General features: G+C 58.8%; 2 protein-coding genes and 1 long non-coding RNA gene across 3 annotated transcripts in view; 1 reads left to right on the forward strand and 2 right to left on the reverse strand.

Moving 5' to 3' along the window:
• Positions 1-5,740: 5,740 nt before the first annotated feature.
• Positions 5,741-23,828, forward strand: part of LOC124243039 (uncharacterized) — a 23,531-nt gene continuing 5,443 nt past the window's right edge. Inside the window, exons 1-2 of the long non-coding RNA XR_006889575.1 lie at positions 5,741-5,873; positions 9,653-9,959. This is a non-coding gene — a long non-coding RNA (uncharacterized LOC124243039). The remainder of the gene's footprint in view (positions 5,874-9,652; positions 9,960-23,828) is intronic.
• HSPB1 (heat shock protein family B (small) member 1) lies at positions 11,120-12,601 on the reverse strand. The gene is made up of 3 exons (XM_046668604.1): positions 12,161-12,601; positions 11,527-11,590; positions 11,120-11,432 (listed from the first exon to the last, which is right to left on the reverse strand). Exons 1-3 carry the CDS (start codon positions 12,534-12,536, stop codon positions 11,243-11,245), a joined length of 630 nt encoding a protein of 209 aa, XP_046524560.1. The 5' UTR covers positions 12,537-12,601; the 3' UTR covers positions 11,120-11,242.
• SRRM3 (serine/arginine repetitive matrix 3) overlaps positions 20,415-23,828 on the reverse strand; it is a 34,063-nt gene continuing 30,649 nt past the window's right edge. The window contains exons 12-15 of the mRNA XM_046668603.1: positions 23,627-23,828; positions 22,800-23,024; positions 22,561-22,698; positions 20,415-20,771 (exon numbers count right to left, since the gene is read on the reverse strand). Coding sequence (XP_046524559.1) covers positions 20,537-20,771; positions 22,561-22,698; positions 22,800-23,024; positions 23,627-23,828 — 800 coding nt within the window. The 3' untranslated portion in view covers positions 20,415-20,536. The remainder of the gene's footprint in view (positions 20,772-22,560; positions 22,699-22,799; positions 23,025-23,626) is intronic.

The following is a 23,828-nucleotide window of genomic DNA, read 5'->3' on the forward strand; positions in this document are numbered from 1 at the left end:
GCCCAGGGTTTCGCTGGTTCAGATCCCAGGTGCGGACATGGCACCGCTTGTCAAGCCATGCTGTGGCAGGCGTCCCGCATATAAACTAGAGGAAGATGGGCACGGATGTTAGCTCAGGGCCAGTCTTCCTCAGCAAAAAGAGGAGGATTGGCAGCAGATGTTAGCTCAGGGCTAATCTTCCTCAAAAAAAAAAAAGAAAGTTCTCCTAATTCAGGAACTGAATGGTGCCCTGGATTAGGCACCAATGACAGAGGTCCTCGTCCTCAACGCACTCTAGAACTTAAAAAATAACTGAGTGGAGCAATTAAATAAAGGTGATTGGTAGGGCATGAGAGTAATTATAAAAGAGTGAATAATCCCCTCTGCTCTGGGCATCCACACAGAGCAGAGCTCTCCATTCCTAGCACTTTGTGGGTGGAATCGAATGAGATTTAGTGGCAGGGGACCATCTGTAGCAGATAAGGTGCAGTGCAGACAAGTGCAGTTTCCCCTGCTCTATTTGTGTGTAATTACCACATGCATTGGCCTCTGCGCTGGTCAGCTGAACCTGCGTGTTGACTCACCAGCTGATCTGATAGCTAAGAATGGCAGCTCCCTCCTGGGTGCACAGTCCTCAAAGCAAGCTTGGAGAAACAACCTGAAAACCGCTGGGTAACACTGTTTTCTGTTTCTAGGAGGTGACATAAGTCGTCACCAGCCTAATCAGAACGTTTGAATGTGGTAGACCAGCTTGCTAATTAGCCTGCTGGTTTGAATTTTCCAGTTCTGGTGTGCATAAATGTGGTTGAAGCTGAATGGCCACAAACCCTGCCCCCAATGAACCAGATACCTGTGGTGGGGCAGGAGTTGTGGCGAGAGTGGCTGGGTCACTGACAAGAGTCCTCAGTACCAGGTCAAGGATTGTTGGTATCTCATCTTCATGCTTAATCTACACCTGGCAAGACAGATGGACCAGGATTTCCCAGTTTAAGTAATATTCTGAAATGGCACTCAATTATCCATAGTATGGGAGAGGAAAATCAATAGGAATAACTTTGGGGAACATTATGATTTTTTGGTTTTTATTTGAGTAGGTAGTGCATGCATGTTAAAAATACAAAAGGGCGGGCCAGCCCTGGTGGCCTAGTGGTTAAGTTCCACGCTCTGTTTCAGCAGCCCAGGTTAAGTTCCCAAGCGTCGACCTACACCAGTAATCTGTCAGTGGTCATGCTGTGGTGGCAGCTCCAAAAAGAGAAAGATTGGCAACAGATGTTAGCTCAGGGTGACTCTACCTCAGCAAAAAAAAAAAAAAAAAAAAAAAAAAAATGTGCGAAGAGACACAGTATGGTTGCCCATGAAGCTTAAAATATTTACTCTCTGGCCAGTAGGGTGACCCCCAGTTTCTCAGTAACTCTCTCCCATGCCTGTTTCCCAGCCACCCATTTCCTCTGCCTAGAGGTAACCACAATTCTCTAATTCTTCCTAATCTGGCTCAGTTTTAGACAGTAGACTTGACTCTGGCTTTGAGGTGGAAGGAGTTTTGCTGCTTTTGAGCATAGAATGACTCTTGGATCCTAAGGGATCCAGTCATGATCCTTGTGATTTTAACTATGGATAATGGAAATTTGGTGGTCCCAGTAAGTACCTCTTGAACTAGATTTAACCCTGTTTAAAGGGTGGCTAGGTGGTATTGAGGCACTTTCCCTCCAACGTTTTATTTAGAAAAATATCAAACACAAAAGTTGAAGATAATGGTACAGTGATAATCGAGTACCTGCTGCTTGGTAGGGCAGTTAACCTCTTGTCATATTTTCTTTCTCATTCTCTATGCCTTGTGGAACCTTGAAATTAAGTTCCTGTGTCACGTTTTACTCCGTGTTCATATTTCTCGTAATAATAAGGACATTCTCTTCCATAACCACTACATTGTTATCACACCTAAGGAAATCAACAATAATTTCCTCATAGCCCCATATTCAGATGTCCCCAAATTGTCCCCATGCCTTTGATAGCTCTAACCATCCCCTTGTGATCAAATTAAAATTCATTAATTGGATTTCATTATTAGGTTTCTTTAGCCTCTGTTCCTTCCACCTATTCTCTTTTACGACATTGACTTTTTTCAAGAGACCAGGGTACTTGGTGGTCTGAGACAGAATATCCCTCATTCTGCATTTGTCCAATTGTTTCCTCCTCTATCATTTAATTTGTCCCCATTCCTGTCCCCACCCCACTGTTTTGTCTTGCATAAGGATTTTGCTTTGTCCCTCCATCCAGCCTTTTCAACAGTTCACGGGGAATTGAATGGGGGCTGGCCAGGGCTCTCGCCCAGAATCAGGTCTTCTTAAGCCACAGCTAGCACCAGGGCCTAGTACCTGAGTCTAGAAGGACAAAGATGCAGCTCTGAACAGGCTAGGGGGCGTGCCTGCCACCCATGGGAACCATCTTGATTTCTGACTGGATTCTTCTAGGCTGGGGTGTTTGCCTCCTCACAACCCTCTCCTGCCTCCCCCAGATAGGCAAAGTACTAGATAGGTGCTCAGTCAGCTCTTGCTCCTATTCAGCAAGCCATTTCATGCATGGCCTCCTGACCCCTGGTGGTCTGCAGCTGTTCTGCCTCTATGCCTGGGGGAGGTGGCAAAACAGGCAGGTGTGTTTGAGGGGCTGCCTTCTTAGTGAATCTGTCTTAGAAGAATGAATCTAGACTTACCACAATCTTGGTGTGAACTGGTTCTTCCCACCATAATGGACAAATTACCCTACTCCTTACTGGGTCTTAAATAGGGGCCAAGAAGAGACATCAAAACTTTGTACCTCTTTGCACTCTCTTGGCAAGCCAGCTTTTACGGATGGGGTTATGGTTGGTCACTTCCTACAAGCCTGATGGAAAGCTCATCATGGATTCCATTAGGTTTGTTATCAAAGCAAATTGCCTTCCAAAAGTCTTTGCCTCCCCAAATACGGAGGTATTATGTTATTACCGTTTACAGGTGTTTTTGCCTGCTCAGTTTGGAAACTGCTGTTTTTAAAACATTCCTTATGTGGGCCAGCCCGGTGGCATAGCTCTGCCAGTTCATGTGCTCTGGTTTGGCAGCCCAGGATTTGCAGGTTTGGATCCTGGGCATGGACCTAGTGGCGCTCTTCAAGCCACGCTGTGGAGGGATCCCACATAAAATAGAGGAAGACTGACACAGATGTTAGTTCACGGACAATCTTACTCAAGCCAAAAAAAAAAAAAGAAGATTGGCAACAGATGTTAGCTCAGAGCCAATCTTCCTCACACACACACAAAACACATTTCTTGTGGGAATGCTGTAGTCCCTCAGTGAAGAGTTCTAGGTTGGAGAGGGTTGGGTAGCGGGCAGACGAAGAATGAAAAATGCATTCTTGTCCTAAATTAGGAGATAACATTTGAAATAGAGACAACATAGATTTAGGAAATTCGGGCTGGGTAACCGGTATAAAGGATGAGCAGCTGTGGCTGGCTGCAAGCATTTTGGGTGAGTCCCTTTCCATGTCATCTGCCTAAATACCGTCCCGAGATCAAACAAACACATACTATGTCCCACTGCTCGGGGAAAGCAAAAAGAGTAATAATAATAATTGCTTCCCGCGGGAAATCAGGATTTATATTTCTCTAGCCTAGTAGTGACAGGGCAAAAATGAACCTAGATAGGAAAACAAAACTGAAAAAACCCCAGGCTTGGCACATCCATCAGGGCTTCAGCACCCAAGAACGCACCAGCGACAACGGGTCAGGCCGCCCCTGTGCCATTACTTGGGTTACCAAATGGTTCGCAGGGCCCTGGGGTGGGGAGAGGGGTCAGCATCCTTCCGGGCCCAGGTCTGGGCCCCGGCCCCACCTAGGGGCTGGCTCCCGTGGCGCCGTCCTCTGCCGCCCCCCGGCGGCGCCGCCCGGCTCTGCAGCTGGTCGGCACGGACGGAGCCCCGCCCGCCCGGCGGCCCCAGGCCCTGCCCCCGAACGGCGGCAGCGCCCTCGAGCCCAGCCCGCCCCCAGCACCAGCCCATCGGGGAGCTCCGTCCTCGGGTTTCTCTCTGGTCGCCTCCCATCCCCAAGTCCCTGGGGTCCCGATCTGCACGGGCTTTACGCGCCCCAGTAAGGCCTGGACGAGACCCTGCTCGGAAGAACTAACTAGGGGCTCTCACGAGCCGGGATCGCGCAGATTCCAACACAGGCCAGACACCCGGATGTGAGCCGAGCGAGCGGGCAGTGGCGAGAGCCAATCACAGGCCAGCCTGCTCCGCCCCTCCAATGGCCGGCCTGTTGCTAGGGCTCGGGTCCCCGCGCCAGCGTCTGCCTGCGCAGCCGCCCGCCGCAGGCATTCTCCTCCCTTCTGTCCCCTCCCCTTTCTCCTCGGTCTCCGCCCTCCGAGCGCGCCGTCGTCACCCGGAGTAACGTGGTCTGGCCTCTGCAGGGCCTTACCACGCTTTAGGGGGCGTTGTCCTTCGCCCCGGTCAGTGGAAGGGGCTGGTTTGGGAGGGCGAGGCCGCAGGCTCCTGCTGGGCCCTTGACCGGTGCCTGCCCCTCAGTTTCCCCGTCTGAGCGACGCCACCTCTGCTGTCCTGTGCAGGTTTGCCATGCTTTCTTACTCCATGGCTCTCATTCTGAAACCAGCCCCGGGAGGTTGCATTATGCCCACAGCCAAGAGGAAGCCAGGGCTCTGTACAGCTTGCCCGAGCCACGCGACAGTTGGAAGGGCTCAAAGGGGGATGGTGACTTGGGTCTGTCAGGGACCATCACCTCCCACGCTGGCCCCATGGCCGGGCGGTGAGGCAGCGGGCAGACTTGGTGTCCAGAGGACAGTAGGGCCAGCCCCTGCATCTCTTTGGCATTCAAGGCCCTTCACAACCAGGCGCTACCTACCTCTCCAGCCTCACCGGCGCCTGCGCCCTGAGTCGCAGCCCCATCCTCCTCCTGCGCATGTTCTTGTTCCTCCCCCACGCTCCTGCAGAGACACCCCTAACTTTGAAATGAGTGGTGGCCGGCCAAGGCTCTCCCCGAGAAATGTTAGCGAGTGCAGACACCCCAGTCTCTGCCCTTCCCATCTCCCAACTTAGAGCTGAATAATCTGAGGTCCAGGAGGGGAGATGGGTTGCCCAAGGCACAATCACACCAGGATGTAGCAACTGAAGATCAGCTTCAGTGTGGCTACCGTTTAGAAGGTGACATGGCCATCACTCAGCAGTGTCTGTCATTTTCCAAATGAAAGGCTGTCGGTGGCAGAAAGCTTAAGAGCTCAAGATTTGAATTCCCATCCTACCGTGTCCTAGTTATGTGGTGAAACTTCTCTAGTTCTAAGGAACTTTCAGAGGGTTAGTTTCCATGTCTGTGAAATGGGAATAACACAGTCTACCTCGTAAACATGCCTCGCATTGCTTGGGTGCTCCTGGCACTGTTCTGCAGGCTTCACATGTACTCATTCATATAATCAGCTTCATTTTGCCGAGGAAGAAACAGGCTTAGTAACTTGCCCACGGTCCCACGGCTAGTATGGACCCTAGCAGGGATTTGAGACCAGGCAGTTGGACACCAGAGGCTGCCAGTGTCACCGCAATCCTCTGCTGCCTCTCAGCGGTGCCTGGTTGCTATGAGGATTGAATAAGCTAAGGAGTGACTGGCAGCTACAGGTGCCCAGTACATGCCGGTTGTGATTAGTAACAGAAACAGAAACACCTATGGGGCAGGGCGGGGCAGGGGCGGGGGGGGGGGGGGGGGGGCGGTGTCCAGGCCTTGGCTGCCAGAGCCTGCAAAGGCAGAGTCAGGGGTGGCCGTCAAAGGAGTGACTCTGGTCCTCCGGGAGGGAACTTCCAGGGGGCTTGAGGGCTTTCGGAGACCAAGGCCCAGAGCAGAGACGAATGTGGCCAAAGGCATGGTAGGTGTGGGGCTGGGGGGTGGCAGTGTTTTCCACGACTGGATCTCCTGCCCCCATTTCTGCTCTGGGCCTGGCAGGACCTGGGCCGAGATTCTCAAAGGTTCTGGGGTGGGTGGTGTCAGGTATCTGGGTGTCTCTGGGAGAGCACCAGGGGGCAGTCACTTACTGTCATATCTGGGCCCAGGGAGAGGGGAGGGGAGGATGGGGAGGCCCTGCCCCAGGGTGCCTGCACGGGCAGTCTCAGCATTGGCACTGCTCCAGCCCCTTCACAGGTGAGGCCAGTACAGCCTGAGGCCTGAGCTGGCAGGCTATGCTGCCTGCTTAGTGGGGACTGAGTGCTCCTCTTTCAGAGCTGCCCTTCCTCCCACCCAGGCTGAGGGATTGGCCTGGGGCGTCCCTCCCGGGGTTCAAGGCTTTCAGGCTGGTGAGGCCTAGAGAAGGGGTCTTCAGGATCTTTAACAAGGCCACTGAGGGCATTGTAAAAGGATAGCTCAGCCACCAGGGCTCAGAGAGAGATGGGGGTGGGGTTCAGAGAGGGAGAGGACAGGAAGAAGCGAGAAAGTGAAGTGGTGGGGGTGGGGGTTTAGAGAAAATGAGAGACCTCTGAGAAAGGAGGAGGTTACCATGTGGGAGAGGGACCTTGGTGTCCAGAGGGGTGCAGTGATGGGGGAGGGCTAAGTCAGGGAGATGGAGGATCAGAGAGGGACAGGGAGACCCAGCATGGAGGATGGGAGCTCAGAAGGGGAGCAGGGCTGAAGGGGTGGGAGAAGTCAGAGGGAGGGGCTGGGTGAGGAGAGGGCTCAGTGACCTCTATGGTCATCCATTCACCTGATTAACTTCTCAATCTCCCTGTCCTATTGTCTCTGTAGCCTGAACACAGGCTCTCCCAGCTGTCCCTAAGGGACTTTTGAAAGGACTTCCCTATACCTCTCTTGTGGAGGGGGATCATGTGGCACAGAAAGGGTTACCCAGACCCACCTGGGGTCAGGGCCAAGGCTGAAGGCCTTCCTCATGCCAGGCCCTTGTTGGTCCTGCAGAGAGCTGTCCTTGTATCCCTGGGCACCCCTGGGACTTTGGCCTTCCTACCATTGTTAGGGGACCCTGGGAAGCTGCCAGTCTTTGTTATTCCCCCTTGGTTCCCATCCTGCATAGGGCCGACAACACCAACAGACAGTCAGGGCAGAAAGGGCCTCTGGGGCCACCCAGGCCCCTCAGAATGGACACTGAGCCTAGATCAGGGCTGGACCCCAGGCCATGCCTCCAACAGGGAAAGAGCTGGCCCAGACCCAGAGCTGGCCTCAGCCCAGTGCGTCTTCCAGAACACAGAGCTACTCCTGCCACCTCTATCCGTTCTTTAATCGAAGCCTTCCAGGCACATTCTGCCCTGTTCAGCCCTGAGGCGGGGGTGGGTAGACGTCCTTCCACTGGGGCAGCCCCTGGACCACCGGTGCTGCATCTTGACCCAATCACTGCCACCTTAGCCTGGGCACATTCCCCAGGGCCTCTTCTCTGGGAGAGCAGCAGGAGGGCTAGGCTTGACCCCCATTTCACCCAGTACCAGACTCCGACTCAGACCAGCCCAGGCTCACCCAGCTGCCCTCACCACGCAGCCTCCTCCCTCTCCTCTGCCTTGGTCCTGAGCTGCCAGCTCAGCTGCTGCTGTGCAAGTCTGGGCCTAGGGCCCAGCCCTAAGCTCGGGGGCTGTCCGAAACTCCCAGGTCCCACTGTGTTCATGTGGGGATGGGGTAGAGTACAGAGGTGCGGGGGGGGGGGGGGGTCCAAGGTAAGGCCAGCAGATAGGACCCTCTACAGGCTGATCCCTGTCCTGGGCTCTGCCGGGTGGGGACGAGGGCTTGAGTGGCTGCCAACAGACCAGGGGATCCAGGGTGTAACTGTCAACCCCATGGCCAGGGACTGGGCAGGCTCCAGTTCTGCCTGACTCTCCACTTCTTTCTTCGCTTGGTTGCCCCTCCCCCCATCATGAAGGCGCTCTGGCCGAGCCCTTTGGACCCAGCACTGGGGTCCTCTGCAGCCATTCTCTGGGCAGCTTTGGCTCCCTGACCTGCACCACGGAGCAGTCTGTGCCAGGCAAACCCTGAGCCGATTCCGTAGCAGGGAAGATGATGGTATCTGGAAACAATTTACTCCCCAGCAGCCAGGGCGTGGGGTCTGCCCAACCTTACAAGAGTGTGAGGTCAGCAAGCCCCAGGGCAGGGAGTCACGACCTCAGCAGATCCCCTCCTTCCACCACCACCCTGGACCCCCACTTCCAGTCTGTCCCCCCACACTGCAGAGCCTGCTGCTGCCACATCCTGGCCAGGACCCCCTTTCCCCCTCCCCCTGGTGGGACCTATGCCCACTACACCTCAGCACACTGACCCCTGCCTCTCAGCTGGCCCCTCCCAGCCACTCTCCTCTAAGGTCTGGATCTTGTTTCTAAAGCTTAGAGAAGCTTAAACCCTTTGATGACTTGGTAGCCTGCACTCAGCATGGCCTTCAGTGCCTTCCAAGACGGGGCCCTGCCTGCCTCCCTCACTTGCCCTCTCCTCTTGGAGCTTCTCCAGCCTGAAGGTGCCAGCCTTCCAGCCCTTGCCCATGCGATTCCTCCTCGCCTATCACACAAGGGTCACATCTGGAAAGCCCTCTTTCCCTCTCCACTGAGACCCCGCAGGATGTCCCAGCCCCTCTCTTATGGCATAATGCTTTGTCACTGAGCTGTTTCCTCCACTTGTCCCCTTGAGAGCAGGGACTTGGACCAACTGGCTGGTTGCTGGGCCCAGAGGAGGTGCCAACAGGAAGGGCAGGTTTCACAACTGGGAGGGAGAGAAAAGGAGACACCCAGGGATCAGCCTGGAACTGAGGGTGGCTTGAGTACCCCATGGACCCCTGGGGGAGCTGGAGCTGGTGACAGGTGAGCAGCAGCCACAGGGGCTTGATGTCTTTGAGGGAGCCTTCGTCATCAGCATGGAGCATGGAGCACTGGCCCTCAGACACCCTTCAGCTGAGCAGAGGGGCCCAGATGCTAGATTCATTGAATTAAGGCCAGCGTCTGAGTCTGTAGACCTGAGGGACATCAGAGGTCTTTTGAGGGGGACTCACTGAAAATCAGGGAAAGGCCTGCAGAGGCTTGGAACTGCTCCTACACCACCACAGCGGCGCAGGGACTCATCAGGTCTCCCAGTGCTCACTGCCAGCCCCTCCCAGTGGAGACCTGCAGACCTGAGCCAGCCAGCCCTGTCCACTCTGTCCAGAGGTGCTGCCCCACATCCCATGCCTTCTGAGCTGAGCTCTGGGCATAGGGCCAGCCCACCCTTAGCCTCCCCTCCTGCCGTCTGCACAGGCCAATGAACCACAGGGCATCTGAGTTTCCTTGACTCCTGTTTCAGTTTCTACTGGAGACTGGGGCCTGCTTCCTTTGCAGGGACTGAATTCGTCCCCTCCCACCTAGTCCATGCCCCAGCTGTGTCCCAGATGATGCCTGAGCCCCCAAGACCTCAAAGCTGCTGCCCTTGGACTCCACTCCTGTAGCACCAACTGACCCCTGTCTGGCCCAGGCCACGGCCTTGGACTCTAGGTGTGAGACCTCTGGCAGCTCTTTCCAGGCCATTTGGCAGCCTGTCCCCCTTGAGTGGCCCTGGCCCCCAGGCTCAGCTGTATCCCCGTTGTCCTCCTCCTGAGGCTCTGCCAAGCCTCACTGGGCAGGACTTCAAACTGTGGAGACCCCCTCTCTCTCCCCAGCGCTGTGTGTGAGTTAATCTGCCCTCCCCTGCCCACTTCAGGACCAGCTGTGTGGACCCGGGACCAGAAGTCTCTTCACTTCTCTGAGGTTCCGTGTTCCCAGCTGTTAAGCAGGACTAATGGCACCTCCTGGCAGGGCTGACATGAGGATCACCTGGTCAAAGGCTCGGCACCTCCCCGCAGGGCTGACGAGAGGATCACCTTGTCAAAGGCTCGGGACCAGCTTTCCCACGCTTCAAGGGCACCGGCGAAGGAGCTGGCAGCCTTGCTATGGCTCCCTCTGACTAGGCTGGAGGATGCAGCCACGCCCCTGGAGGCCAGGGCCATCCAGTGGCCAACAGAGCGAGGGTGAGAACTGGACGGGCTGGCTCGAGGTTGTGCCCCCGGGACGTGAGAATGTGTGTGTCGGGGAGAAGGTGACAGATTTAGGAGATGGGAGCTCAGGAAATGAGGGTGGAAGGGCTGGTGGACCGGGCAGCGCCCTGCTTGACAGGCCCAGACCCATGCTGCCAGCTTGTTCCATGTATTTATTTCCCCATTGGCCTCCCTCCAGGTCCGGCGGGGCCTCCGACGGCTGGTGCCTGCTTTAGCTTTACGCCCGCTCCAGATAGTGGTATCCCAACAGGGAGCCCGCACCAGGGAGTGGAAATGGAGAAGCTGGGCACTGAGGGGGGGTAGTGTGTGTGAGTGCTCCAGGCCCTTCCTGCGGGGTGCTGCTCCTCCCAGGGACCTGGGAAAGTAGGGCTGTGGGCTTAGAAAAGAACCGGGGCGTGTCTCACCACAGCCTCAGGTTCTGGGACCTTGTTGATGGTGGCAGGGTGGGGTCTCTCAAAATCCTGGGGACTTGAGACCGGGCTCCAAAGCCCCCGTCTGCTTTCTCCCTCCCCCAGGTCCCTCGGAACCCCTCGTGGGTCAGATGAGAGGGTGCTGGGTAGAAGGAGGGCAGACAAAGGTGGGTGTAACTGTTCCTGCCTGGGCCACTCAAGGCAGCCCTCCTGGAGTGACCACCTTCCTCATTAGGACTTTGCCTGTCTTCCTCCAAAATCAAGGCCACAATGCCCTCACTCTCTGTAGGCCGCCCTCGGCCTGAGAGCCCAGGTCCCACCCTGCAGGCATGGGCATGGGGGAATGGGTCCTTTGACAAGGCCCACCTCCCCTCAGAAACTTCCCTCAGAAAGTCATCCACATGGTCCTGCCCCTCTCTGGAAGGATAATGAAGGCCGTAAGGGACTCCAAGCTCCCAGGAAGCTTCCTCCCTCAGCCCTGCTCTGTCCCCGTTCCTGTCACCTGACCCCAGCCTGGGTGCCCCTGAGTGTCAAAGCCTGGGCCAGGCGCCTCTCCTGGTCTCCCCGCTCCCACACCTGGCCCTGTGATGGACACCACTGTAGCCACAGGGCCCAGCTTGGGGCTTGGCACACAGCAGGCCCTCAGCAAAGATGATGAACGTGTGAGCCAGCAAATGGCAGCAACCCCTAGGCCTCCACAAACACCAGGGTCTGAGGCAGGGGCAGGCAGGTGCTTCAAGCTTTATTTGAGAAAAACAGAAGGTAAACGTATCAAAAGAGTATACAGGCTGGCAGGTGGGGATGGTCAGTGGTCGCTACTGAGGGTGGGCAGCAGGGCTAAGGCCTTTACTTGGCTCCAGGCTGTTCCGACTTCCCAGCTTCTGGGCCCCCCAGCTGAGCACGCGCCTCGAAGGTGACAGGGATGGTGATCTCCGCCGACTGGGTGGCTGACTTGGGCATCGGGGCCTCGATGGTCAGAGTGCCCTCGGGGGACAGGGAGGAGGAGACCAGGGTGGGGTCCACACCTGGGGGCAGCCTGGACATGCAGAGAGCAAGGACAGGAGTTACACACCGGTCTGTCACTGCACCCTCCTCCGGCCCCCACCCCACGATCTGGTACTAGGACTCACGAGTATTTTCGGGTGAAGCACCGAGAGATGTAGCCGTGCTCGTCCTGCCTCTCTTCGTGCTTGCCTGGAAGGGGAGGGAGAGCAAAGCTTTCAGGAAGAGGCCGCCTCGCAAGCCTGCCCCACCGGGGCGCCGGGATTCCTGGCCCCCGGGATTCATGGAGGAGGAAGACTGCTACGGAATTTGGGGGCCCCAGGACTGTCCTGGGCCCTGAGAAGCTTCTGGAAAGTTCAGGAGGGGGCTGGGGCGCGGCGCCAAGATTGTGCACACGCCCCTTCCGCAGACCCGAGCTAGGGTCAGGGACAGCGCCGGGGATAACATCCTCTCCACACTGGCCGCAGGCCGGGTGCGCGGGTAGGCCCCAGACCCGATCATTTGGGGGTGGGGCTGAGGGTTCTCCCCGGAAAGGGGCGTTTCTTCCCTTAATAGCGCGTTTTTAGGGCCGAAGAGACCTTTAGGAACTACCGCAGACCCCATTCTAGAGCAGGGGGCACAGGCCAGGGGGCAGCGTGCGGAGGCCGGGCCCCCCCCACGGCTCTGGCCAGCAGTCCTTGGCTAAGTTTTCCCGGCCCAGGCCTCTCGCCCACGTCCCACCCCCACCCCGCCAGCTTCGTCCCCGCGGGGCGGGGGGCTCACCAGTGATCTCCACCACGCCGTCCTTGGTCTTGACGGTCAGCTCCTCGGGGGCGAAGTGGTTGACGTCCAGGGACACGCGCCAGCGGTCGGCCGTCTGCCGGATCTCCGAGACGCCGCTGCTCAGCTGCCGGCTGAGCGCGCGGCTGTAGGCGGGCCCGGGCACGGCCACCGCGGCGGGGCCCTCGATCGCCACCCCGGGCAGCGAACGCACGTAGCCAGGCCAGCCGCCGTGCCGGAACCACTCTGCCCACTCTTCAGGCATCCGGGGCAGCCCGAAGGCCTGGTCGAAGAGGCGGCTCTGGGCCGGGTACCAGTCGCGAAAAGGGTCCCAGCTGGGGCTCCGCAGGAGCGAGAAGGGCACGCGGCGCTCCGTCATCCCGGCTCAGCTCTGCGCGTCCGGCTGTGCTGTGGCTCGGAGAAGTGCGCGGCTCCGGGCCCGCGGCGCTTTTATGGGTCTCCAGCCGGGTATTTTTAGCAGGCGGTGTTTCAGGTCTCTATTAAAGGCAATGACGGGCTGGGGGCAGCCCCTCCCCCGCATTCCTCCCCCTGCATACCCCGGCGGGGGCGGGGCGAGGAAGGCCCGGCCCACATCTGGAACCTTCTCTTGCTCAGGAAAACAAATGACTGGAGCACCGATGCTGGTGCAGTGCCCACTGCTGGACGCTCGCAGGCCTGGGCGCTAAAGCGCTGGGCGGCCGACTGTGGACAGTCCCATCCTTTTGTCTAGAAGGACAAAGTGGAGAGACGTTGGGCTACCTATTCCCAGGCCACGCAGCTAGAAAGTGGCAGAGCCAGGATTTGAACCCCAGGTTGTCTGTGAAATAATATGTTAAGGAGCAGGCTGGCATGATTGTTGGGACTGTGGGCTCTGGAGCCAGACTGCCTGAGTTCACATCCTGCTTCTGCCACTAATTGGAGGAACTTGTGCAAGTTAGACACTGGGTGCCTTAGTTTCCCCATCTGGCAAATGGAGACGATGATGGTGATGATAATGCTTACATCTTTGGGTTGGTGTGAGGATTCAGCAACTTCATGCAAGTAAAGACTTCAGTCCAGGGCCTGGTGCATGGTAATTATTGTTTACTGTTAGTATCATCAACCTGAAATGGAAGGCAGGGAGGAGGAGGGAGAATGTGTGTGTGCCCCTGTTGCAATGGCAGTGGGCGTGTGGGTCTGGCCATTTTCTCTGTTCCCTCCAGGGGGGCTGGTGCAGGTGCGTGTCCCGGGGCTCAGTGCTGAGAGAGGTCAGGAGGAGGTTCTCGTCTCCCCATTGTATGTGTCCTTCCTGGAGGAGCCCTGCACTGGGAACTGAAGTGCAGCAACCTTGACTCCAGTCTGGGCTTTGCCATTGACTCCCCCTGTGATGCGGGGCAAGGCCCCTTTTCTCTAGGCCTCAGTTTCCCTTTTTGCAGATTAGGATCTCAAAGCTCCTTTGCTGTTGATGATTGCGGTGGCACAAAGGGAGAGGGGGCTCCAGGTGGTGACCTCCCCTCCTCTCTCTGATCACCTATGGGATCCAGGCCTCTATCTCCCAACTCTGGGAGAGGGCACTGCCCCCAGCTCCCACCATAATCTTGACGTTCTCTCTCTCCTGCCTTCACAGGCATGACCCGGTCGAGCCTTCCTTCTCCCGACTTATGGCCTATGATCCCTCCTTTTTAGATGAGGGAACAGGCTCAAAGAGATTAAGTGACTTGCCCACTGTCTCCACTGGGACACTAGCAGAGTAAGCCTCTTGCCTCTCTAGTGCCCAGGGCTCACACTTTTGGGGTCCAACCGTGCAGTCCCCCAGTTCCTCTCTTTCCGAGACCCACTCTGCTTGCTGTCCCTCTTCCGGGGCTGGGCTGGGCTGGGGCTGACCTCCTGCCAGTTCTGCAGGGGGCCTTGCACTGCCCAGGATACCTGAGGGGCTGGAAGCCAGACTCCAGACCACTCACCTCGATGAGCCAGGGGTAGCAACAAGTCTCATGCCCTCTCTGGGCCTCAGTTTCCTCTTCGAGAGAGAGCTCCTGGATGCTTTTCTTTCTTACCCACCTGCTCCCCATCAGGAAGGAGCTGGGGCTGGCCCATGAATCTGAGGTCACCTCTGGAAAGGCCTCTGAGCTCCTGGGGCTCTGATGGACCAAGGGTGGGAGGCAGACAGGACCCTTGCCCTCTGCCTTACCTCCCTTGCTGGATCATGTCATGAGCCCAGTGGGTCTCAGTTGGGAGCTACTGGCCACTCCCCAAGGGTCTCAGCTTCGGGAAGCCCCAGGTCTTTGCTCCCTGGCACTCCCAGCCCCACCCATGCCCAGCTCTATAAAGTCGAGGTGAGGTCAGGAGCCTGGGGGGCCCTCGTCCGCCCCTTCCTGCCCACCTTGGCCCAGACTGGAGCCCAGGTGCCCCACCCTAGAGGGAGCTGTCAGGTGTGGTCACGGATGCTTTCAAGTGTGGCCCTGCCAGGCCCAGCGACGCTTTGGGTGGGGGCCGGCCTGGCTGGCTGCCAGCACTTTGAGACACAAGCTCCTTTCATAGCTCCCTTCATCTTGCCTGAAACCAGGGTGGGGAGGATCCATTCCTGCTGCCCCAGCCAGGGGAAGTTGTGCAACCCGGGGTGCAACCCCTCCTGGCACGCTGCCCACAGTGGGTGGGAAGGCAGAACTGAGAATTTGCATCCGTCCTCCACGGGGCAGTTCTTGAGGGACTCTTAGATCACCCTGCCAATCACGAGGTAGGGAACAAGGGTGGCTCTGGTGGTGGTAAGAGGGGGTGGGGGTGGGAGGAACTGGGTTTTGGGGTTAGACAGGCTGGGCTTGAACCTGGGTGCTGGTGTTCACTGGCCTGTGACCTCTCTGAACCCCCAGGTCCCCATCTGCAAAACGTGACTGTTAACACGCTCATCTTGTGGGGTGGTGGTGAATCTCAGATGCAATAATGAGTGTGAAGTGCCCTGTGCTCAGGAAGTGTCCATCATTATTAAGGGAAGAGGGCCTTTCGTTGTGCATGTTGAGACTTAGACTAGTGAGAACTGCCCAGTTGTATGCGCTTTATAGAATGGCCAAGTCTCTCATGAGGCCTCCTGGTCTCTGGGCAGGGGAGAGACTTCCCAGGCAGTCCAGGGAGGGCTGTAGGCTCAGGGCGAGGTGTGCAGCCAAAAGTTGCCTGTCGGGACTGGGAGGATTGGGCCAGGCTCTCTGGGGTCCCTCCAGCCCTGCCCAGGTGCCCTTCTTCCAGGAGATTGCACCCCTGCATCCAGGCACAGGGCTTGGAAAGAGGAGCAAGGGCTGACGTCAGCCCCACCTGCCCACCCCGCCAGGTGTTCTTTAACAATCTTCCACTCTAGCATTCAGGCACTGAGCTGCCAGGCGTAGTTTTTCTGGGATTAAGAGGACAAGTCCACCCCCAGGTATTTCCCAGAAGCCATGGGGGGTGGGGGAAGGTGGGCCCTGCAGGGTCTGGGATTCCTTAATCAAAGGGGCCCTCCCCACAGCCCTAGCCCCAAAGTATGGGGTACTCTGCAGCAGCCCTAAGACCAGCCTCCTCGCCTGGCAGTGTGCCCAAGGCCTTGGCCACATAGCCACACCCTCGGCAGATCTTTGCCAAGTGCGCTGAGCCGGTCCCTGCCTCACTGCCCCACCTCAAAGAAAGTGGGAGAGTCTTCAGGCAACTGCCCCAGCTCCCCGAAGAGGCCTGACAGCTGATGGATTGTACCAGTCGCTGGGCCTGCTGGGAACTAAAAACGTGGGCAGGAGTAATTAGAGCACATGAGGGTGGAGGGGCACCAGGTCTTTCTGGAAGCATCTAGACACTGCCCCTCGGGGGAGTCCATTTCCATCTGCAGTTTGCTTAATCCCCCAGGCCTCTGGCTTCTGGCTGGCCTTGGGATCACCTTGCCTCCATCACCACTGAGGGGGCCAAGGAGGGGCCAGGTGGAAGGGCTGGGGATCCATCCTCCAGCCCCATCTGCCCCACTGTCTGGCAGAAAGAATCTCTCTCGCTTGGGAGTCTAGGGATCTGCATGTCTCTCACTCTGTGACCTTGGCTGGCAGCCGGCCCCCGTGACTCATTTTCTTCATCTGTACAATGAGACCATTGGACTGGATGTTCTCTAAGGCTCCTTCCAGCACCGTGAATCAACAGTTTCTCCTGCACTGTCCTTCCCCCTCCAGGGCCCCTGCACTGCCTGCTCTGCCCGCTAATGCTGCTGGAGCAGGTGTGTATGGTGAGTGGAGGCAGGGCTGAGGGAGGACCTGGAGACGTGGCATCCCCTGTGGTGCTGTGGAGGTGGGAGGCCCTGCGCCTGGAGCACCTCATGTCTTAGGTGTCCTGAGAGCCCTTCTCAGGTGGAGGGGTCCTGGAGGAGGAAGGGCAGGGGCCTGGACTTGGGACCCTTTTGCTGAGTATGCCCTCAGCCAAGAGAGGCCAGTGGGAGGCCGGGGGACTTCCAAGAGCATCTCAGAGATGCAGGGGATGCGGGACGCCAGCTGGGACACCCAAACTGGGCACAGGGCACTTGTGGCTTGCTCCCCTGCGGCTGGGGCCGCAGGAAACCAATTAAGGGAAACAGGACACAGGAAAGCCCTATCCAGCCTTCTGGCTGCTGGGAGGGAAAGGATGGGGGGGTCCTCATGGCCCCCATTGGCGGAGAGACCAGGAGAGGGCCTACTGTACCCCAAAGGCCCACGTCCCGGCAAGGTTCCCCCACCCCCACCCCATCTCCTCCTCCTCACTACCCGATGCAGAATTGCAGTTTCCTGTTTTCCTGCCTGCCTTCCTGGTTGTATTTTTCCCTTTTCCCAAGGTACAGAGCAGAGGCTGAACCCTCAGTCTGTGGGAAGGACAGAGGCCTGGTATCCTCCCCATCCTTCCCCAGGGAGTAGGTGCCGCTTCCCCAAATAGTCAGGGAGGGTGTTGAGGACAAGAGCATTGGGCTTCCAGCCTGAGAGGGACCCTGCCCCTGCAGGGTGCTCTCCTCTCTGTCCAGCCTGTTTCGTGCCTCCTGACAAGCCACCAACCCGCAGTTTTTCCTCTCTCTGTCGCCCTCTAGTGTCTTGCTGTGCCACCATGCCTTGCCTTTGTCCCCATCCTCCCTCAAGGTTTCTGGAACCACTGGAACCCTGGCTCCCTCGTTCACTCGTTTACTCATTCAACAAACATTTAAAGGGTGCCTATTTTGAGGATGCAGAGACCGAGAAGACATGGCCTGGGTTCCAGAAGCTCACAGATTTAGGGAGAGATAGACATGCCAACAAATAACTGGAACAGTAGCTTGGGGCCCTAAAGGCAGGAACAGACCCAGAGCTGGAGGAATCAGAGGCGAGGGTGGCCACTGCAGCTGGGGATCAGGAAGGCTCCTTGGAGTAGGCAGCCCTGAGCTGGGCCTTGAACCAGGAGCTCACCTGAGCCTGTGCAGGTAGAGAGGGGCATGCATGGGGGCCCAGGGAGGAGGGTCAGCTGGACTGAGGTGTACTGGAGATAGGGACAGTGATGGGAGGAGGTTGGAAGGCTAGCAGGAGGAAATGATGGCAGTTCCAGGTGGAGCCATTCGGAATGCCTTCCAAGCCCTAGGAGCTGATGGACTCCGTCACAGGATGCAGGGTCCACAGGGCAGGGAGTCCTATTTCCTTAATTCAATACTGTGTCCTCAGAACCAGGGACTGTGCCTGGCACGTAGAAAGTATGTGTGCAATAATAATATATAATTATATAACATAATAAGTATGTATGGAATGAGCAAATGAATGGTCAGATTTGCATTTTAGATATAGTGGGTTGGTTTGGAGGGGCAAGACCGAGGCTGGCCAGCTAGTGAGGAGGCGGGCATGGGAGGGGACCAGGTGAGGGGTCTGAGGGTTGTTGGGCCAGAAAGGGAAGAAGTGGCACCGGCTGGGGGCAGCCTGGTTGTGGGTGTGGAGCAGAAGGCAGTCAGGCTGGGCAGTTAGGGAACGGAATGGGCCAGTAGAGGGAGCCTCTATGGGCTCACTGTGAGAAAGGCTGAATTTCTATACCCACCTCTGGGTATGTTTCATGCCCCCTGCCCAAGAGGTGGCATCTCCAGAGTGGCCAAGTCTGCTCTCCCTGTAGCCCCAACCGCTTGCCTGAGGCCCAGTTTTGCTGAACTTGTATAAAGGGTTAGAGATGAGGGGGGCTTCCTTGAACAGCTCCCTCAGATCAGAAACAGCCACTGGCCAAAGGCTCCCTCAGGTGCCCCTTCCAGTCTGAGGGAAAAGAAACTGGAGTGGGGTCACGTGCTGTCCCCACCAGACCAGACCAAGGACATGTCCTATAGCACAACTCACACAGATCAGAGCCCTGGACATGTCAGCTGCCCCCTCAGCAGAGGTGGACCAGGGTTCTTAACTTGCAGGTCCGTAAAGTCTTCAGGGTTTGAGAGCCAAAATTGCACGCCATATTGTGGGCACGTGCACCTTCTTCTGGGGAACGGGTTCCCAACCTTCATCAGATTCCCTAAGAGCAGTAGATTCAAAACAAGGTTAAAATCTACCACTCTAAACTCTCCCTCTCCTGTCCCCATCCTAGTGCCCAGCCAGGGCCAGACACACGGTGTTTTCCTTAAGTGGCCACTTCTCCAATGCTCCCTCTCTGCCAGTCCCTGAGCCCAGCACTCTCGGGACAGTATTTCCTTTTAGCTTCCTCTAGTCCTGTGTGTCCCACAGCTGGAAGGGTGGGAGCCCGGATTCACAGCCACAGGATGCTCCAAGCTGTGTTCTAGTGGCTCTGGACACCCCACCTGTAGGCAGGGTCCTGTGTTGGCCTGTGCCTCCACTCTCTGCCCCCGCCTCATCCACTGCTGAAGCCGGGCGGGCTGTGGGGGTTGGGGGGTGGGGGTGTTCGAAGCCCACAGGGTCTCCAGGCTGGAAGGAAGTTCTTCTTAGGTCCCTGTTTTCCTCCTCACCGAGCTGCAGGTGCTGCAGACTCAGGCACGGAGGCAGGGCGATGGACTCACTGGGCTCTGGTTCCAGGGTGCCAGCTCTTCTCTCTGCAGTCCTGAGGAGTCTGAGCCCCTCTCATTTCTCGGGGGGGAAGGACCTGAGGACCCCGCACCTTCCCCAACTCTCCAGGTGCCCAAATCCACAGAGGCCTGGTCTCACCACCTGCCATCCGGGCACCGAGTATTTTATTGGAGTCCAATTTTTATCCGCACCGCGGAGAAAGAGGGAGGGGGAGATAGAGAAAGGAACCCGGACAAGACCCCAGACCCCTCCCCCCACCGGAGCCCAGGGCATCTGCCCCGTAGGGCCAAGGAAGACTTCGTGAGATCCCTGAGGGCCCCGGGAGGAGGGGGCTGGGAGCAGCAGAAGAGGGCTAGGGCCACTGCTTCCCTGTTGATGTCCCAGGCCAAGGCCCTCAGTCTAGAGCCTACCCTTTCTCCGAAGGGCTGTAGCACCCCTCCCTGGGAAGCCTTGGCTGGCCACCTCCCCACCAAACCCCGAGGAGGAAGTGCTCCCTTGGGCACGCCCTGAAGCACACATTATCCTATGCCTGTGACCCTGTCCTGCCATCTGGCCCACGACCCAGACGCGGGGACACCGGGGCCTGCTGGGTCATCAGACTACATTGCTTTCCCTCTCCTCACAGGCTCCTCTGCTCCTCCTCTCTTCCACCTCCTGACCTGAACCCCTTTTGATCTCAGGGTCAGATGCAGTTGTGGTCTGTGTGTTCCACCTCGTATCACGCAGAAGGCCAGGCTGGTGTGGCCTTGGCCCAGCGCATGGGGTGAGGGCTGGAGGGGAGAGCCTGGCCTGGAGAGGAGAGGTGGGACCAAGAGGGAGCTCCCTGATCCTTCAGGCTGGGGTTTAGGGGCCCACCTAGTCTGGGTACTCCTGGGCCAGGGGAGGCTGTGCGACCAGCCTCCAGCCCTCAGCCAGGGTCCTCCTGCGGCCAGCTCAGAAGGAAGCAGCTCCCCAGCCTGGATGGTGGTGCACCAAGGGTTAGGCCATTCTTCTTTCCGTCTAACTTAGATCCCGCTTGCTGTCCCACCTCCTTGTCTGCCCAATGACAGAGAGGAGCCGAGGACCCTGTGGAGTGGGTATGGGAGGCTCCCAGGTCTGGCACCTTCAGAGGCGTCCCTGGGTCCACTGAGCTGAGGTCTCTGGCCTGGTGAGCTGGCATCAAGCAGGCAGCGGGGACAGGGGATCCCTGTGTTCGTAACGGCTCTTTGTTCCCTGGACACGGTGGGCAGGCAGGAGGTGGGGGTGGGGACCCTCTAGAAGCAGCAGAACTCAGCTCCTCTTTGTCTGCAGGGCACCCACCCTCAAGGTCTTCCCTGGCCCTGGGACCTCTTTGTAGCAGTGGGGAGCAGGCCCCTCTCGGTCCTGGGGCCTGACTCCTCGCCTCTCCATGTGCCAGGGGGCACCAAGCTGTGTGTGTCTGGGCTCAGAAGCCCCCACTCTCTGAGCTGCTCCGGCTGTGGTAGCTGGGACTGGGGGTCCGGGAGGGGCTGCGAGTGCGGCTGCGGGTCCCACGACTGCGGCTGCTGTAGCTTCCGTGGCTGTGGCTGTGGCCGGGGCTGGGGCTGCGGCTGGGGCTGCGGCTTGAGTAGTCGCTGCTCAGGCAGCTGGAGGAGGATGAGGGGCTGGGCCGGTAGTAGGGGATGGGACGCTTCCGGGCACTGCCGGGAAGGAGAAGCCGATTACAGGTCATCCAGAGCCCTGAGCTCTGCCCGGTGGGCCCTCGCTCAGGCCCCCAGCCCCTCCCCAGCAGTGGCCAGGGCTTCCCTACCTCAGTTTCCCCCGAGCCTTGACCTTGTAGTGCCCATGCCCAAACAAGACTGGACAGTCAGTGGTTATTTGCCAATTTCATGCCGACCATTTTGTTCCTCCTCACTTGTCTGCAGGAAAAGGGGACCAAGTCTCTGCTTGATCTGAGTAGATGCTCAATAAATATTTGTGATATGAGTGAAACTTTAAACTATTGACAACTCACATTAACCACGCTAAGCAGTAGCTTCTGTGCATGGAAGGGTTTGTGGATAGTGCCCAGCCCTGCTTCTCTGTCCCCCATAGAATCGAGGGTTTGGGTTTTTCAGGTGACTCGGAGGGAACAAGGAGGAGACCCCCGGCCACTGCTGCCCATGCCCACGGCCCGGCCCCCTCTCCTCACTCAGCTACCTCCCGCCGGCCCGGAGTTAGTTTGAAGCCAGGAAGCTGTGACCCGGAGAAAAGAAAAGAGAGTGGTTAAGGGGGCGACAATGCCCCATGGCGTGGGGTTAATTCTGAGGAAGAAAACAGGTGTACGTTAGTGGGAGGAGGAGGCAGCCAGGGAGAGGGGCTGAGGTGGGTGCCAGGTGGAAGGTCTGGGGGTCCGGCTGTCTTAGGACCCCCCCACCGCATACAGGTGGGGTGTGTGACCTGTCTTGGGGGTGGTGTCCCAAGCCTGGGGGTCTGGCCTCTAGCTCTGGGGGTGCCGAGAGGAGGTAATGCCCTCTCCTCCCTTGGTGTTCTGGACCATCAAGGACTAGGAAGGGCTAGTTTGAGAATCAGACCATGTCAGAGCTGAAAAGATGCTCAAGGAGACCTGCTCCTTGTTCGGACATGAGAACCAAGACACAGAGAGGCACATCGATCTCACAAGGCTGTGGCAGAGCTAGGCTCAGAATTTTGCCTGTGGCCCTCTACCCCATGTCATGGGTCTAGGGATTTCAGTGTGATGCAGACTATAATCTCCCTTGGAGACCCAGGCCCAGATCCTCCAGTTCTGGCAGAGATGCTCTGATCATGGCTTCTGCCATGTCAGCCACACTCTGGGCACAGCCCCACTGGATCGTGTGGGGAAAGTGGGAGGGACATTTCTCCCACACCATGCTAGAGACCAGGCTGCTGGTGCCTCCTCCTCCAAACTCCCCAGGGGGCTGGGAGGTTAGTGAGAAAAGGAGAGGCAGACAGACGGACGGACGGACGGACGGACAGCTGAACAGAGCCAGATCAGCTCACATGGGCATCTCCCCTGCAGCCTGTGGAGAGGGGGTCCACCTGGCCCCCAGGCTGGCCACAGGCTACTCGGCAGGCTGGACCTTGAGATGAAGGAGAAAAGGAGACGTCATTGCCAGGAGATGAATGTGGGGAGGGAAGGAGGGCGGGAGGGGCACCAGGAGGGATGGCTGGAATCGTCCAGAGCTGAACTCCATGCCTGCTGCTGCCCACCCAGACCCAAGTACAGAGCTCCTCGCCTCCATGGGCCTTCAGGCCCCCACGGGGGACCCTTCCCTTCTTGAGGCCTCTCTCCTTCCGCTCGATGAACCTCCGTCCTCCATCTCTGAGACCCACCGGTCCCCAGCACCTCAGTGCTGGCCTGTGTCCTCCCTGGGCCCCCTTCCCTTCACTGAATCCCCCTTCCTCTCCGTCAGCCCCACCCCTCCCTGCACCCCGGGGTCCCTGCGGCCGGCCCAGGCCCCTCCATACCTGGTGATGCGCCGCGGCTCCATGAAGCTGGGCGAGTCCCGGCGCCGCTTGCGGATGGGCGAGTAGCTGCGGGAGCGGCGCCGGGCGCGGGCGGCCTCGGCCTCGGCGTGCCTCGCGCGGCCCTCGCCGTCCTTGTCCCTGCGGGCCCGGCCAAGGTGAGAGAGGCGCCCCGGCCGGCCCCACCGCCGCGCGCGCCAGAGCCCCCGCCAGGCCCCGCCGCCACCCGGGCCCGCACTCACCGGCCCGGCGGTTTCTTGGGCGACGGCGAGCGGCTGGGGCTGCGGGCCCTCTTCTCCGCGGAGCGCGAGCGGGACTTGGAGGGCGAGCGGCTGGAGCTCCACGAGCGGGGGTGCGGGCCCGGGCTGCGCGACGAGCTCTTCTCCTCAGGGCCGCCGTGCCGGCCGTGCGCGCCCGGGGACGGGGAGTTGCTGGCCGGCCGGGCGCGCGGGGGCCTCTCCTTGGGCCTGGAGGAGGGCATGGCGACAGGGGACTCAGCTGGGGAGAAAGGGGGCTTAGTGGGGGGAGAGGGGACCCCGGGAACAGGGAGGGAGCTCAGCTGGGGAGAGAGGGGGTTCAGTGAAGGAGCGGGACAGAGTGGGGAGAGGGGGCCCCGGGGACAGGGAGGGGGCTCAGCTGGGGAGAGAGGGGGCTCAGTGGAGGGGAAGGGATTCAAGAGGGGAAGGGTTCTATGGGAGAAGTTTATGGAGGAAGGGAAGGGTTAGTGAGGGGGTGGAGGTTGTGTGTGAGTGTAACGGGGGAGGAGAGTCAGGAGGAGAAGGATGTTCCTTGGCGGGGATGAGGGGCTGGGGGGGGCGGAGAAGGATCGATCGGGATGAGAAACTCTGTTGGGGCGAGAGTGATCAGCGAGGGGAAGAGAGGGATCGTTGTGTGTGGGGAGTGATCGATGGTGGGGGAGGGGTCGGTGTAGGGAGGGTGCTTCCTGGAGGTTGGTGGGGGGGAGCGATCAGTGGGGGGGAGGAGTCGGTGGGGGGAGGGTGTTCCCCGGGGCCGGCACAGTGCTCAGTGCCGGGAGGGGGCCCCATCTCCCAGGGCGGAGCGCGCTCACCGTTTCGCGTGCCCGCCGTGGCCTCGCTCGGAGCCGGGCTCGGGCCCGGGCCCGGGGGCGCCGCCGCCGCCGCCCGAGTCGCTGCTGGAGCGGGCCCTGCTGAGCGAGCGCGACGAACCCCTGGGCGGTGCGGGCCGGGCGCGCCGGCGGCCCCTGCGGCGGGGCGCGGACGCAGAGGACCGCGAGCGCCGCCGCCGCCTCC

The sequence above is a fragment of the Equus quagga genome, chromosome 7 (assembly GCF_021613505.1).
Source record: "Equus quagga isolate Etosha38 chromosome 7, UCLA_HA_Equagga_1.0, whole genome shotgun sequence".
Classification (NCBI taxonomy): domain Eukaryota; kingdom Metazoa; phylum Chordata; class Mammalia; order Perissodactyla; family Equidae; genus Equus; species Equus quagga.